This window comes from Rana temporaria, chromosome 5 (assembly GCF_905171775.1).
Source record: "Rana temporaria chromosome 5, aRanTem1.1, whole genome shotgun sequence".
NCBI classification, from domain to species: Eukaryota; Metazoa; Chordata; class Amphibia; order Anura; family Ranidae; genus Rana; species Rana temporaria.
This window is the reverse complement of record NC_053493.1, coordinates 312,344,388-312,360,921: the sequence shown is the minus strand read 5'-3', so window position 1 is coordinate 312,360,921 and position 16,534 is coordinate 312,344,388. Positions and strand designations below refer to the sequence as shown.

The following is a 16,534-nucleotide window of genomic DNA, read 5'->3' as shown; positions in this document are numbered from 1 at the left end:
ACCATCGACCTACAACTGACTGAGCCAGTCCAGCTTGATCGCCAACCCTACAGAAGTAATGTGGAAGGGTGTTATGCCCAGACTTGCTTATGCTCCATACATAGCGACCTAAGCCCTGGTCCTATCAGATATTCTTATCCTGCAATCCATGCTAATCTTCCAGAATAAACTGGTACATAAACATTTTTCCGGAACACAATTAAGTAAAACCCAGATGTGTAAAAAAAAAAAAAGATACAAGTAAATCATGTTTTAATTTCTTTATTTTCTTGTGAATAAAATAACATAGAAGACTTTTTTTAAACTTGATGGAGACTGAAGGAATGGGGGAACATGTCCTGTAGTATATAAGTTAAGAGTACTGTGTGGGCAGTCCATACTGCAGTCAATGTCTGAAAACAAACAAAAAAGCACCAAAAAAATACATGATCCCTGAATTCTAAAAAAAAAAATACTGTTGTAATATTATTTTGGAAAAAGAAATGTGTAATTGTACTACGCCATATGGTTGCCAGGTAATAATGCGGGGAAAGAAGTTTAGTCAGAAGAGATTGTTTTTATCATAAGAGGAATGAGCTCTATTCTCTTCATAATAAATTAAATACTAATAAGTCTGTAGTGTAAGAACAATGTCTTTGGTAGGAAAAAGAAGGGGACATTTCATGCGAAGAACATTATTAAGGTACATACACAGCTAAACCCCTTCACCTCTGACTGTAATCATGGAAATAAGGCTTTACAGGATTTGGGAAACCAGCTGACAATCACATGCTTGTTCTTAGAAAAATTAACCTTGTAAGCATAAATATCAGGCTTTGCTGCTGTGAAGGGTTAGTAATGCATTGCCCAGCAATGCAAAGAGGATAGTTCCAGCACAGGGCTACACACAGAAGGAACCTGCCATTATTAAAACTGCAAATCCATAGAATACTCCTTGCAAAGAGGCAGGAAACATGTAAACATTCAGAAATACTGACGTAACAAACAAAACAAAAACCCTGTGATGAGGGAAAAGGCGCATCTGTTATTTCTGTTTCTGAGGAAAAAAATATTTTACATCTGTACAAAACTCATGGAATATGGCAACAGATTGAAGCGTTGAACACTTATTAACAGTACAATGATATTCTAGAAACTCTAATATACAATTACTAATAGATATAGGACACATATAGGCCAATATGTTGGAGATAAGCAGCTTTTTTTTCCCTATACAACCTCATATGTTTATTGAAAATAAAATCCAAGGGTCAGACCACCAACTGATACATGAATTTTAGGGAGATGCGGTGGTTTGACTAACCCATTAACTTTTTATATCTCTCAGGGATTGACAACATGCTACAGTTGGGTATGAGGAGATTACACATATCCTGGTGGATTTGTCATATACTAGTAAAGAAAATTAGAAAAACCACTGTGCCAAAACCTGAGAGCTAAACAGCAGGGATCCTATAAGACCCCAACATATCTTCCAAAAACACCAAAATAATTTGATATATATCTATATATCAAACCAAATCATTGCCAAAAGCAAAGAGTAAGACAACTACATGAGTATAATTTTGGGAAGCAGGGGGTTTCAGAACGTTGCTACAAATCATCCATTCTAACATTTGTTTAACTTTCATTTTTTAATGTTTTTAGTTTAAAAATTAAAATTAGCGAATATTAAGATATATTGTTTGTAAAAAAACATCCCCTGTACCCGTCATTCTTTTTTTATTTTTTGTATAGGTTATTCTTTTTTTTTCTAAACAGTTATTTAGCACAATTTGGTTTAAATGCAACAAAACCCTCTATTGGTGCATTTGCAAGTTTTTTTTTTTATATAGAATTCAAAATGCAGCAGGGAAATTGAAATGCTGCAGAGGGACGAGCAGACCTCCACGGTGAAGGGAAAGCAATGTCAATCCTAAGAGCTATAGGAAGTTATTGGGTAAATTTGTTCACCAACATCCAGGCAACTGACTATTGAGGGCAGACTGACACATTAAAGTATACCCCCATCCACATACAGGAGAGACATCAATTTTGCTGCTACCTTAAGACCAATGGTCGACATCAATGTGGCGTGAACTGGTAGCTGGAGTTCATGAACAGCAAACAAGAAAATGTTTTGTATCCACTGTGTATGGCTTACAGGTACACTTTAACATACTGGAAACACATTTGCAGAAAATTATTTATATATATATATACATATATATGTGAAAAACAATTCACACCTCTTATAGGCCAACAGCAATTAGATCAGAAAGTTTTATGCATTTCAAATTATGTATACTTTTTTTTTCTTATTAGATATGAGGCCAGAACTCTTACATAAATGCAGCCAATCTGAATACATCAATTTCACACAAAAGCACCACAAACAAAATTAACAATAAAAAAAATTGGACCTATTCATTCAAGCCCAGAATTGATTAGTTCCCTTTACTCTTAAACATTTATCAATATCCAAATTACTTACACTCCATATCATTCCAATGGTCAATAAATATAAAGTTAACAGCTCACATTATATCAAAACATTAGCTACACAAATAGTGTGCGATAGCAATATAGGCCAGAAAATGATTACATGGAAATTTATGTAACAACCATGTATAGGAAAAGAAATAAAAACAGTTAAAAACGTAGCAACAGTATGAATACAGGTGAATAGTGAATTTGAAACAAAAAGTAAAACTAAAATATTCTGTTGAACCTTTGAGGGAAACAAAATGCATGGTGTCACTAATGTTTTTGAAAAAAATGCTAAATAAATAAAATTAGATCAAATCATAGTGTCCACAAAATAAAAGAAAATATTAATAATAAAAAGTATACTCTAGATCGCAGCACAGAATAAAAAGAATCAATGTCTCTCGGAAAAAGGTCCACGTCCCACTTTTCTTAAGTCACTGAACTGAATATATGGGATGAAAACTACATAAAAACAGGGAGAGTAGCTGCTATTAAGTGTGAAGGCTTCTTTTTTTAAACAATGGCAGAGAAAACATTATGGTCTTACATAATGTTTAACACGTAGCTACCTTATACATTATCAAAACAAATACATTAAACAAAATTCCCCTACAACCACATTTTGCTTGATAAAATAATTGGGAGCAGTTTGCTACTATTTATGAAAATAGCACAAAGTGCTATGGTTCTTGTAGCTTTACAAGTCAATTCAATCTAAATTTAGCACAAGCTTACCTGTGACTGGCTGCTCTCAGTTAGTGCACACAATTGCTGCTTGACAATGTACCAGTAATAAGAAAAAAAACGAAGCTATTTCTCTTTTGTTATTTATCGATACTGCATACTATGAGTTATTTGGCTCACACCATTGTGCTGTGACAAGACAGGAATGAGCTATAGTATCATAACAAGGTATGATTCTGCACAATAGACAGTATCCTTGGGGAGTGTTGTATGGATCACAATTCAGCATGACCACATGTCAGCATTGCACAATAGTACATAAAGTGCTGCCCATGTAATTGAAATTTTACAGAAGTACTAATTTGGATAAAATAGTGTCTGTACTTTAGATACAATATAACATGAGCCTGTTTTTAAAAGTCAAAATACTTTTTTTTTCACGGGAAATCTTTACAACAGTTTTACTCTTTTCTAAACTGGCCTTTAGCTAAATCTCCAATAATTTTCACCATACATTTCCTAAGATGATAATCCAACAAAATCTATTTTGCATAAAACTTAACTAATTCATAAATACTTTAGGTCATTTCGTTTAGGAAGTAATGTTGCAAATAATAAAGGACCTTCTAAGCCAGGAACCTCTGTTATTTCAAGTGAAGGGAAGCAGAAGTAAGAAACTTTAACAAAATTACATAATTATTTTCTTTCATTTCAAATTCTCAGTTCTTCACCTGTTATGCTGTTTTTTTAGCAGTCAAATTTACACAATTTCTTTCACTTCAATTCGACACTGGCAGCCAACTAGGATAAACTGCTGTAGAATTAAAATCAATTATTTCACCAAACGATATTTGTAATTTTTAATCTTTTGAAAGATTTAAATCTTTTTTCTAGCTAGCTAAAGAATATTATTCCTGTTTCCCGTGAGTTAAAGTACTTATTTTAATGCAGAAATGTAATTTGCTTATATGTTGCCTTCCCTGGTTCCATCCTCAGCTTATCAGCAAAAATCTTTCCATTTTCATTACACACTTTATTTTTGACCTAGTGACATCATCACTGGGTCCGTGTACTTCTTTTTGAAATGCAGGTAGATCATAGCTGGTGGGAGGGGAAAGCTGGGCACTAAAAACATTACAGCACAATCCATGCCTCAGTACTTTTCTCAAGAGCTCTCAACCCTAAAGAGCTTCCTCTTTGTAGGAGTTATGCAAGCATCAAATTGCCATGAGGGGTAGACCGTAGACCACCCAAGACTACTGAAATGCGGCTAAGGAAAAGGGTGGGCCAGGGATAGTCAGGCTGGGAGGAAAGACCTAAATGATTATAAAGGAAACTCGGCTTTATGTCTGACCTGCAGCTTTAAATAAATACTCTGAACAGCTCACAGTGCGCAGTAATATCAGCGTAAGCAATTTCAGAATAGGAGAGGAGCCCGTAAGGTTGAAGTTTGTTTTGAGTTCGACTAAAATACAGTGATAAAAATGGGTAAAATCAGAGTGATTCACTTTCTATAAAGATAGTAGTACAAGAATACAGTACTGACTTTTTTTTTTTAAAAAGATCTAAAATATGTTGGCAACTGTACCTTTCCACTCATCATGTTTTCCCAAATATAACATTATAAAATAGTTGACTCATTACAAAAATGTCTCCAGATCTACTTTACAGAAACATTGACCCACATAACTGAATATTTGTATCCATCTCCCATTGGATGACTTATTTATTTGCATGTCCATCTTCAGATTATTGAACAATTCTAAAACAGAACTCTGATCATTTCTGGCACATACTCCATACATACTTTTTTTTTTTTTTTTTAAACAGTTACTGTTGATCTAACAGTATGAATTCACCTCAAGTCCTAGAGAAAAAGATTGCTCACGCTTTGAAATGGCCTTTTACCCACACCCTTATAAAAGTATGTCTTGGGTTATGAAGACTTGCGGTTATCAGAATTTCCTGACACTGTGGAGGACAACTGGAGCGATCAGCTTTATTTAAGACCCAATGAGATCAGCTTCTTGAGGAAAGGGAAGAGGGAAAATTAATCTAATGGAGTGTGGACAACCTTTAGGTATACTTACAGGCATCATACTTGATAGAAATCAGTCATATCTATACTGACTCGTGAACACCCTGAGGTTGGACTGTGATTAATGCAGCTTATTCTAGGTGAAGATAGTTGTATACACCAAAATCACCATTTAGTGATGTACTGGATTTCTAGATATGCTAAACAAACTGAATTTTTTTTTTTCGTTTCTTGATATTCCCTACTGCCTTGTCTTACAAAACATTTTAGGAATGCTTACTAATAGCGGCAGACCTTGAAGGACATTTCACAGCAAATTGCAACTTGGTAAATTTAAGTAATGATAGCCAAACATAATTTAACAGCCACTTATTTGATGAAAGCATCCTAGTGCTCTTGATGCATTAGAGTTTCTAAAATGGTTACAGACAAAACAGACAAAACTAAGTGTGAGGTATTAAGATAAATGAAAGCCTTTAAAATGGAAAGAATAAAGACAAATGGGTGTTGTGCGTTTAAATACTTTTCATCCATGCAACACTTCCCTATTTTTTAAAGAGACCAGTATATTGTTGAAATGTGGGACATAAATTAACTAGGCATTGTGCAATATGAAACTTGCGAAGTAGAATTTTTTTTTTCTTTAACATTTCTAAATCAGAATATTACTGTACAAAATACTTTCAGGGATATAGACCTTAAGAAGAGAGGGCTGCATTATAATAGTATCAAATACTGTGCATTACACTTATGCACATTGGAGGAAGAAAAAACCTAAATGAAATGTTGGCATTTAAGTAGGTTATTAACAGAAAAGATTACATCAGGAAATGATAGAACATGTCTAATATGTATGTACGCCTTATATCAGGGGTGCCCAACCTTTTGACCTTCCTGGGCCACATTGGAGGAAGAATGGTCTTGGGCCACACATACATTAACAATATGGCTAGCTGATGAGCAGAAAAAATTGGGCAGCTCAGTTAACAATATTTTTTATTATAAAAGTAAGAGGGAAACATAAAACTAGTGCGATAATTGACACAGTTTTTGATAAACTAATGTATCATTACCCAGTTTAATGGCTGTAGTAACAATTCTCAAGATGCTCATCATTTTGGTACTAATTTTGCCCTTTGTGTGTTTCATCCTTGAAAATAGTTGCTCACAAACATAGGTGCTGCCAAAAACTGATGACATGAATAATTGTGAAGAGTGGGAGATTTTTATTTAGGAAGATAAAAATGTATAAAAGCCCGGTAAGGAAACACTTTTTCTTCGGCCGCATGTATTTGCTAAGCGTAAACACATTTTTATAAATCCCCCCCAAAACCAACTTTTAAAAGCAAGTTAAATCCTTTACGTTGGGCCACAATGCGGCCTATGAGCTGTAGATTGGATACCCCTGATATATACACACGTACACGGTACACACTATTATATGATGGGCCATCTGGTTCTTTCGATTAAAATTAGTGCAAGATTTCAGTGTGTCCTGCAACACCTGGGGTCCTGTGCAATGCATCAATTAAAAAATACCATGCAGGCAAAGTCTGCGTACGGTAAATTAGTGCTAAAAATACTAGTACATGCATCATGTTAATATGGCCGGTAAAATGGTTTAGGCTGTTGTAATCAATAGATGAAACCATGCTTTCCCTTTATTTAGAAGTATATTTTCTGACTCTTGCTCTGCTGGTACACATTGTTTAGTTCAAGTGCACAACTAAAAATTACAACAAAATTTGGGTTGTTAATATTGGGGAATTCACACCGGAAGATATTATATAATATGTTTCTAAAGCATTGTCCATAGAATGCAATAAAACATGTCCTTGGAAAGAGGTATTTTGATCAATTAAAAAAAACAGAGCTCCATTGTGTCCAGCTAGAAATGCAAATGAGGTCTTTAAAAGACCTAGTAGGACCTTACGGACCTTAAGGGAAAAGCAAAGAGGCAGAAGAACGATGGGAACAATTGAATACTGAAGGAAAATAAAAAAATGCACAGATTTCTTAGTAACAACCATTATCATTTCAGTTCATTTTAAAATGGGCGACACTGAAGATACAAGTAGTGTTTTGAGTGCATTACACATTGCCACAGCCCAGCTGCAAAGTTTTACCTACATTTCATCAAAAGTGAATAAAGAAATGTGTTATAGGATTAATTATAAAGCATCTCTATTATGCAACTGATTAAGCTCCTTTTATTTACTGCCACAGTTGCTTGTTAATAGGCTTAAACAACCAGAAATCAGTAAGAAGCGTAGAGTTGCACCAATGAGTGCACCTGTTTAAAAATACAACTTTGCTGAAAACAAGTAAAACTTGTGAATAAACCTTTCAATTCAACTTGAGGGGGTAGAAGTACCATTTTCTAGGTTTACCACTGCTTTTGAAAAGGTCAGGAGTGTGCTTACTGAGTGATTAGAACCGATACTGGTGCCTGCCAACTCTTACCATGTGTTAAGACCAGCTTTCTAACAATTTGTTTAGTGTAAAGTAGGGAAACAAGCAGTATTCATTAACTATATTTTACTTCAATTAGGTAATAATTTATAGCCCCATGTGTGAAAACCTTATAAGTTACTTTTAGCCATGGGAACAGCAACAAGTTACCCTTTGTTATCACAAACAATCTGAACATTTTTAATTAGACCCAATGGGGTTGATTTACTAAAAGTGTAGTCTATTCACTGTGCAAAGTAAATGTTCAATTGATAAAACGGTGCTCACTTTGAATTCAAAATCATGTGCAAGTGAAATTAATTTTCTTTTCCACAGTTGATGTGACCATTGAATCATCTTATTTGTTAAATCAAATAAACTTTTGCAATGGATACCTCAGAAATCAATGTGACATAAACTACAAAGCTGACCTCATACATTATGTGCCTAATGTAATTTGTCATGAAGGTGGTATTTCCATGGGACTATGGCCTAACAATTTTATTTGTTATTAAAAGAATGAGTACCTAACAAAAACAATGTTCCTAAAATACATTTTTTCTAGGAGCCTGTAAAACTCTTATGCATTTGAAACAATGCACACAGAGTCTAATACTAGGTAGTGTTTACTCTCAATTGCAATTGATATTGTGAAGAATCGAACTGTGGAGTTTGTTAATCCTCCACATGCATAAAACAAACTCTCCCTGGGATGTAGACAGAACAGCTGGCTTAATTAAAATCACAATATATAATGCTTGATGTGTTAGAGAGCAAATAGCTCCAGGAACAAGATATCTCAAAGATGTTTTCCATCAGCTGAAAAATCTGAGTAATCACAAAAATGACATAATGGAAATCTATGGGAAACTTAAGGTCTCCAAATCAAATGCAAACAGGTGCTTTGCAATGAAAAATCAAACTGAAACATTACAAATGCTTCACATGATATAGTCTACTAATAACACAATTCAATATCCAAATAGTGAATAAGTTAGAGGGGGGGGGGGGTGAGACCTATTTTTCTTTCAGAAATATTGTTCTTCTCTGGAAAAACCTAGAATAAAATATAACACAAAAAAATTGAGATTTGTTACTGCTCTTGGCGTAGACATATAGGCTGTAAAGGGGATACTCCATCTTAGATTCAGTTTCTATCGAACAACTAAACAAGCTACACATAATTTTGAAGGGCCTATGCAGTCATCATGACAAAAAGCTCCACAGCCTTTACACACAATCATGGCTTTCAGCCTGCAAGAACACTTCAGTTCCAGTTCATCTGCACTACTGCTGTCAGCAAACTTTTGTGCAGGAATGGGAGTGTTTTGACTGCTGAGTCCAGAAACAGTTTTAGAGTTGTTCCCTAAAATTCCAATAGATTTCTCAATAGCAGATGCTGCTCTTTTGAAGCTTGTGCTACCAAAGTGAATTGCTGGATAACTCCCACACTGCTGCTGCTGCTGTGGCAGCTGCTGTGTTTGTGTTTTCTGTGCAGCAAGCTGAGAAAAAGGCTTTTGTGGCTCAGACAGTAAATAGGAAGAAAAATCTGCATTTTTCAAGGCAAATGCTTTTAACTGTTCTTTGACTTCACTCTGCTCATAGGAAGATTGTTTCATGGTCAGTTCACAGCTGTTGTTTAACCCGTCCTCAAAAGAGATGGGCTCTGACTTTATATTGCTACAGATGCTCGCAGGCTGAGGCCAACTGAGTCTTTTAGTGGTTTCCATAGTAACTGCTGGCTGCTTTTGATCAGAAGGGACTTCTGAATTAGATAAGGAAGGATGGACTAAAAATTTATTTTGCAGAGTCTGTGGGGCATTGCTTAGGTCATCACCTTCTTTAATGTGAATGTTCGGTGAATAGGCATTGCCCATTCTAAAAGGAAGAGATGATACATTAGCCTCACCTAAAACCTTCTGCTCAGGTTGTCTAGAGAAAGCAAAAGTGTTGTTACTGTTCTGGGCCTTTGCAGAACCTGATGATGGCACATACACATTAGGACCTGGTCCTCTCTGAACCATAGACATTTGGTAGTAATGTTGCCTGTGCAACGTACTCGATTCTGCATGATAGCTGCCATTTTTATCAGCATTAAATAAACTTTGTTGGAAGCTACAAGAAGGCAGTGGCCGCTTCTGCTGCTTTATCTCTGGGCTGTGAACCATCCTAGCTGGAACTGAATGCTTGTTCATCCACTCTTGCTTAAATGTCTGCTCTTGGCCCACAGAGTTCATTTTAGAACCCATCATGCAGGATGACAAGTTGGCATCAGTGTCCATAGAAAGCTTTCCAGATTCACACTTAATCTGCGCATGCTCACCCACAGTCCTAGCCATTCTTTTCTTAGGATGATTTTCACGCTTCCTCATTTGCAAAGGGTTGAGACTACCCATTGGGTATGCCTTGCTGTCAGGCGTAGGTGAACAAGAGGCGTTTTCAGAAACCAATCTCTCTGATGAAGTTTTATACACAGAGGTAGTCTGCAAAGGGAGACGACTTATTTCGAGTTTTGCCCCAAGTCTGGGTTGAGGGAGAACCTTTTCTAAAGGCAAGTTACCTTGAAGGAGCTGTGTTACTAATGGATTGTTTGCTTCAACTGACGACAGTCGACAACTTGTGTTTCCTGCAGCTGTTATTCTTTTCAAACCATCTGATGTTAATGACAAAGGTTCTTCTCTGGATACTCCAATAGGTGTTTTGGATGATGGCAAACCTAAATCCAAGTCAGATGCCTGGGGCGTAGTGTTGTGGCCTGAAAAAACATCTGTTTCCATCCCAAAACACTTACTGGAGTCAGTAGCTTCAGATTTGATGGTAATACTGTTGGTGACAGGTGAACGTGTATGAAGTTTTGAGACATGTGGGTAACTTCCTGGTTCACTTTTTACATTGTCCACAATGTTTTCCTCACAGTACTCTATGTGCTTTTGTGTATTTAAATGATTGCGAACTACTTCGTCATTGTTTATTTGTTCTTTATCACTCCAGCATATTCTATTATTAGGAATATACTCAGTGTTGGTCATATTGTCTTTTCCACATTTGTAGGAGGAAGTAGAGTGTAGTTGCTCATTAAAGGTCCGTTGGCATGGAACAGAAACGCTTAACTTTTCTTGCTGCATGTAAGGGGTTTCCAAATGGCTAGTGCAAGCAGAGGGCTTGTTTCTGTCATCTCGGTTTAACCTAGCAGCAATGTTTGGGCTTGGCATATGCTCAGCACTTTCATTAATGAGGTTCTCTTGTCTACTTATGACAGAGACTTGAGGACATGTTTTACTTTGAATGGATACATCTGTTTTACCGATTCTGTTCTGGGAATCTGTATTTTCAACATTTTCAGTATTGAAAGGATAAGTTGAATTTGGAGTTGTACAGTGATCAACAATCACTTTGCAAGGGATAGATCTATTTGTCTGTATTAAACCAGAAGTCAAGGTTTTACTATTAAGACTGGTTAAATTACTACATGAGCTATTGTGTAAATGATCAAGATGCAATTTGGCAAGGGAGGGATCTGAATTTACTGTTCTTCTGCTATTAGAATACAATGGAACTGAAGATCTACCATGTGAATCTAATATGGTTTCCTCAGGGTTTGACATTCTTCGAACAGAGGAGCAGACATCTTCTTCACATATGGCTGCAGCTAATTTATCAGAGTGTCTACTACTTGAGCCAACTGATGAGCTCAGCGAACTTAAAGAGTTTGTAAGATGAAGATTTGGCAAACTACTCCCCATGGATGAAACTGGCACAGTGGTGTAAGGATGAATATTATTTTTTGATACTGGCACTCGCTTGTCGTCTACAGAGTTAGATACTATGGAGGCATGACTGGTATTGTCATCAGTGCATTTTGGTGTAACAGTACTGAAAGGAAGGTCACTTTCCTTCATGGGTTTTTTCATGCATACAGGAGATGTAGTGTTTTCATTGTCAACAGACATTAAAACTGCAGACTTTTCAAGTGCATTTGTAAAGGGGGCATCAGCTGAGGGGCAAGCAGATACTGAACCTAAATTTTTGCTATAATGCATTGGCATGCTGCAATCTTCAGTGGAGGTAGATGTAACAGCTTTGTCAATGGAATGTGGCACATGAATATTTTCAGTAGAGCTGTGCAAAGATACATCAGAGTCAGTTTCTGACGATGTTGAAGAGCTTAGGGATTGCTGTAACATGGATGTCAATTCTCGATGCAGGTTGGGCTTACTACTAGGAGATTTACAGTTAGGATTCATGATGATCACACCAGTAGAGCCTTCCACCTTTGCATCAGGAGAGGATAATGCTTCTGCTCCCGAAATACCTTCTTTTGACTTTCCATCTCTGCAAGACTGTTGTGTATTAGCTCTGGCCTGATGCTTAGCATACAGCTTCACTTTTGTCTGCTCTTTGATGTGGGCCAAGGTTCTAGTCTTGCTGCTTTCTGAAGGACTTCCAACTCCACCAGAAACAATACTTGCAGCTGCAGCAACAGCAGCTGCAGCAGCCGCCTCTCTCTGTGCTCTGGCTTGCTGTGCTCTTGCCTTAATATCTGCAAGGGTTCTAGCTCCAGTGTTTCTGCCTCCACTGACAGATGTATTAGAAGAAATCTTGGTTTCGAGCTTTGGAGCAGGTTGACTTTTAATGATGAATGGTGGACCAATCTTCGACAATTGGATCTAAAACAACAAAAAAACATTATATCAAAAAAAGAACATTCATGTATTTGAGCTAATAGATGGGAAATTTGAAGAAATTAAAAAGATCTTCACCTAAAAAGTGCTGAATTCGTTTGGAATATATAAGGGTCGTTCTCTACCTCTAGACACCTGCCATTGCAAACTTCAGCTGGTAAACCACTTTGTTTGCCATTTCCCTCAGTATTCTGTATGGTTATCTGGGAAATTTTCCCAGATACATGTCAAACACTAGCAGAGGCTACAAGGAGTGGATAATGTCAGACCTCCTTGTGGGAAACCGGTCAGGAGATAAATATAAAAGCTGCCTTTCTGAAAATGCTAGCTGTTTGGATGTGTCTGGATTTAATAGTGGCCCAGAAAAAGGATAAATAAAAGGAATACTGACTTTCCTATGGGCTTCATTTTCTGCAAGCTTGTTTCATGGCTGCACTGAAAACACAGGCAATAAATCTAGCTTTTTCAAAAGGCGGCCAGCAATAGCATTCCCCATGTTGCTCCTATCACATGTGTATTTTATAGTAACAACTTTTAGCACAAAAGTCAAAAATCAAAAGTCTGCAAGTCTGAGCTGGAAAACCCTCTTCAGAAACAGCACAATTTATAAATTATTCCTAATAATAAATAGACTAAAATAACTTAAAAACAATCATAATTATTATTAATACCGGACCAATTCTGGCACTCCTCTCCTACAAGTAAATATCATATTTTTTTTGCTAGAAAATTACCCAGAACCCCCAAACATTATATATGTTTTTTTAACAGACACCCTAGGGAATAAAATGGCGGTCATTGCAACTTTTTATCTCGCATTGTATTTGCGCAATCATTTTTCAAACGCCTTTTTTTTTTTTTTAAAAAATGAATAAGAAAAATAACAACAAAAGGGTAGTTAGCCCAATTTTTTTGTATAATGCCAAAGATGATGTTACACCGAGTAGATACCAAACATGTCACGCATTAAAATTGCGCACATTAATGGAATGGCGCCAAACTTCGGTATTTAAAAATCTCCATAGGCGACGCTTAAATTTTTTTTACAGGTTACCAGTTTGGAGTTACAGAGGAGGACTAGTGCTAGAATTGTTGCTCGCACTCTAACGCACGCGGCGATACCTCACGTGTGGTTTGAACCTGCAGGCATCATTCAGATATCCCCCCTAAAAATCAAAGATGTCATATGACAGCGTGCTGTAGGGAAGGGATTAAACTGTCCTATTAGCATATTTCATTGTGTAATAGCCAAATATACTAACTGTAATATTAGCAAAGCAAATGAGAAAACTTATTTACAAATCTATTATTCTAGGAAGGTTCACTAATCACTTCTATCAACTATGATAATAAAAGCAGAATCTCTCATTCAAAAAACAATTTGAGTAAACATATACAAAGGCAACCATAAATTACTTCATTAAAGTAAGAATCATTTTGCTAAAATTCTTAACATACGTATAAAAATGGCAATAGCTGCCAGACATTCCCCCCACTTTCACTGGGGTGAATGTTTGTTGCCAATCTTGGTGGGCTTGGAGCTCCAGTATTTCTTCCAAAAGAAAATTTTCTGCTTAGCTCCTGAGCTCTGAAAGAATGCAAGGAACCCTTCCTGGTTTTGAACAAAGATGTGCGCTTCTTAGTAGCAACAAAAGTCTGGACAATACTATTTTGCAATCAACAACAAATGAGAGAAGAGGGTGCTCTTCCCTCCTGTAATCTTCTGGATAAATGTGTCCAACGCATTGGCAAAAAGGCTTTTGGTCTTAAAGGCATGTGTTCCAAATATTTTTTTGCAGGGGGCGCTCAGCCACAGCACCCACCTCATGTGAACTGACATACGTCCCAGGCAAGAAAGTTACTGCAGAGAATGTCCCAACTCGTCCACACAGAAACTTAATGCTTTGGAAAAGAGCTCCAAGTGCTGCATAGCTAAGGAATGTTCTTTAGGCATGTGCTTTGTCCAAACCAGGAAAGGTTGATAAACCCCCATAGATATAATGGCAGGTTATATGGATGGAATTGGGGACTACATTTTTTTGTCTGTAGGATCTGGTACTGCAAGTTGTCATCTGTGGGGTATTCTTGCGCAAACTGCTTAGGAAGCCCCTTTAAAGATCGGCCCAGTCCTTTCACAGATCCTTTTTAGTATTAGGATGCATCGAAAATAACTTAGCTGGCCTGAACAGAAAACAATAAGTGCAGCGCTAAAGTTGATATTGAGTGGAAAAATGTTGCCAAAATCACATATCATTGGAAGTGAGAACAACAGAGGACTGTGAGGAATGTGAATGGGAATTCACTCAGCATGGGGGCAATGCTTGTAATGAGTCCATGTGTGTATAACCTAACAGGTGAATGGAAACACCGACCAGGTGCAATGAACAATGAAAAGTTCAATGAACAAATGGAAACAGTTCATAGGTATGCTTCCCAGTGGAAGGATAAAACACTTCAAACGTAATGCTGGTTCAGATAAAGAAAGTAGCAGTCATGGCTTGTCTGTAACAATCTTCAGAAAATCATAAAGAGGGTGGATACTCTTACCAGCTACGGTGGACTTGCATGTTAGTACTAACATCAAGTCGGATACAGCATGGTGGTCACAGCGGACCCTGGGCTCTGTACGGATGGATCTGTGGGATGGTCTCTCCAACTGGAACGATGGAACCGATCTTGTCAGATACCTCTCTCAGGAACAGAAACCCAAATGGACAGGGCTGATGACTCATGGATCAACACAGCATGTGTGGAAAGGAAAAAAAATGCTCCAATGGTGCAGGTCAAAAAAAAACGTGAAGGCTTTATTTGTAAAAAAATTGAACAATAAAATCACGTGAATAGTTATAAAAGGCAGTATGGGGTACTAAGCATGTTACCCGACTAGTTTCGGCTCTAAGCCATCACATGCCCCTGTTGATGGCTTAGAGCCGAAACTAGTCGGGTAACATGCTTAGTACCCCATACTGCCTTTTATAACTATTCACGTGATTTTATTGTTCAATTTTTTTACAAATAAAGCCTTCACGGTTTTTTTTGACCTGCACCATTGGAGCATTTTTTTTCCTTTCCACACATGCTGTGTTGATCCATGAGTCATCAGCCCTGTCCATTTGGGTTTCTGTTCCTGAGAGAGGTATCTGACAAGATCGGTTCCATCGTTCCAGTTGGAGAGACCATCCCACAGATCCATCCGTACAGAGCCCAGGGTCCGCTGTGACCACCATGCTGTATCCGACTTGATGTTAGTACTAACATGCAAGTCCACCGTAGCTGGTAAGAGTATCCACCCTCTTTATGATTTTCTGAAGATTGTTACAGACAAGCCATGACTGCTACTTTCTTTATCTGAACCAGCATTACGTTTGAAGTGTTTTATCCTTCCACTGGGAAGCATACCTATGAACTGTTTCCATTTGTTCATTGAACTTTTCATTGTTCATTGCACCTGGTCGGTGTTTCCATTCACCTGTTAGGTTATACACACATGGACTCATTACAAGCATTGCCCCCATGCTGAGTGAATTCCCATTCACATTCCTCACAGTCCTCTGTTGTTCTCACTTCCAATGATATGTGATTTTGGCAACATTTTTCCACTCAATATCAACTTTAGCGCTGCACTTATTGTTTTCTGTTTATACTTGACTTTGTTTGTTTGTGTGCTGGCTGCTACATGGTCTAAATTTCTCTAACTAGCGCAATTTTTTTCCCCACATTTTTTTACAACTTAGCTGGCCTGGCTGCTTTCCAAGACCCCAAACCCTACAGCCTTAGGCCCAGAGGGTGCAGAAAGTGACAGCTTCAGATTTTTATGGATTTTTTTATGGATTTTTATCGACCACCCTATGGGTCTTTCTCCGAGGATTTTTCATCTCAAAGGAGTCCAATTGCAAACTTTCCCCCTCTTCTGCCTCCTCTTCCAACCTTAAAAAGGGTGCGAGAGAACCCTCAGAAGGCAGCACCTGCGCTGAAGACCTAGATTGTTTTAGCCTTTCTGCCAAAAAATTCTTAGGAATATGTGCCAACTGTTCCAGCAAAGTGGGAAAAGCAGTCTGGACACACTCGCCTGGCACTTACAGAGACTAAGAAAGAATAGCTATGCAACACAATGGCACCCTTTAAACCTCATAGCTCCCAGGAGCAGCAGGGACACTGCTGATAACACCAAAAGCCTCTCCCATAGCCATAAGGCAGGGAGTCAACACAA

The 16,534-nt window shown here is 37.4% G+C and overlaps 1 protein-coding gene across 2 annotated transcripts in view; it reads right to left on the bottom strand.

Moving 5' to 3' along the window:
- Positions 1 to 245: 245 nt before the first annotated feature.
- The window catches only part of ASXL3 (ASXL transcriptional regulator 3), a 187,741-nt gene continuing 171,452 nt past the window's right edge, over positions 246 to 16,534 (bottom strand). For both annotated transcript variants that reach the window (XM_040354131.1, XM_040354132.1), the window contains one exon: positions 246 to 12,309. In XM_040354131.1, coding sequence (XP_040210065.1) covers positions 8,797 to 12,309 — 3,513 coding nt within the window. In that variant the 3' untranslated portion in view covers positions 246 to 8,796. The remainder of the gene's footprint in view (positions 12,310 to 16,534) is intronic.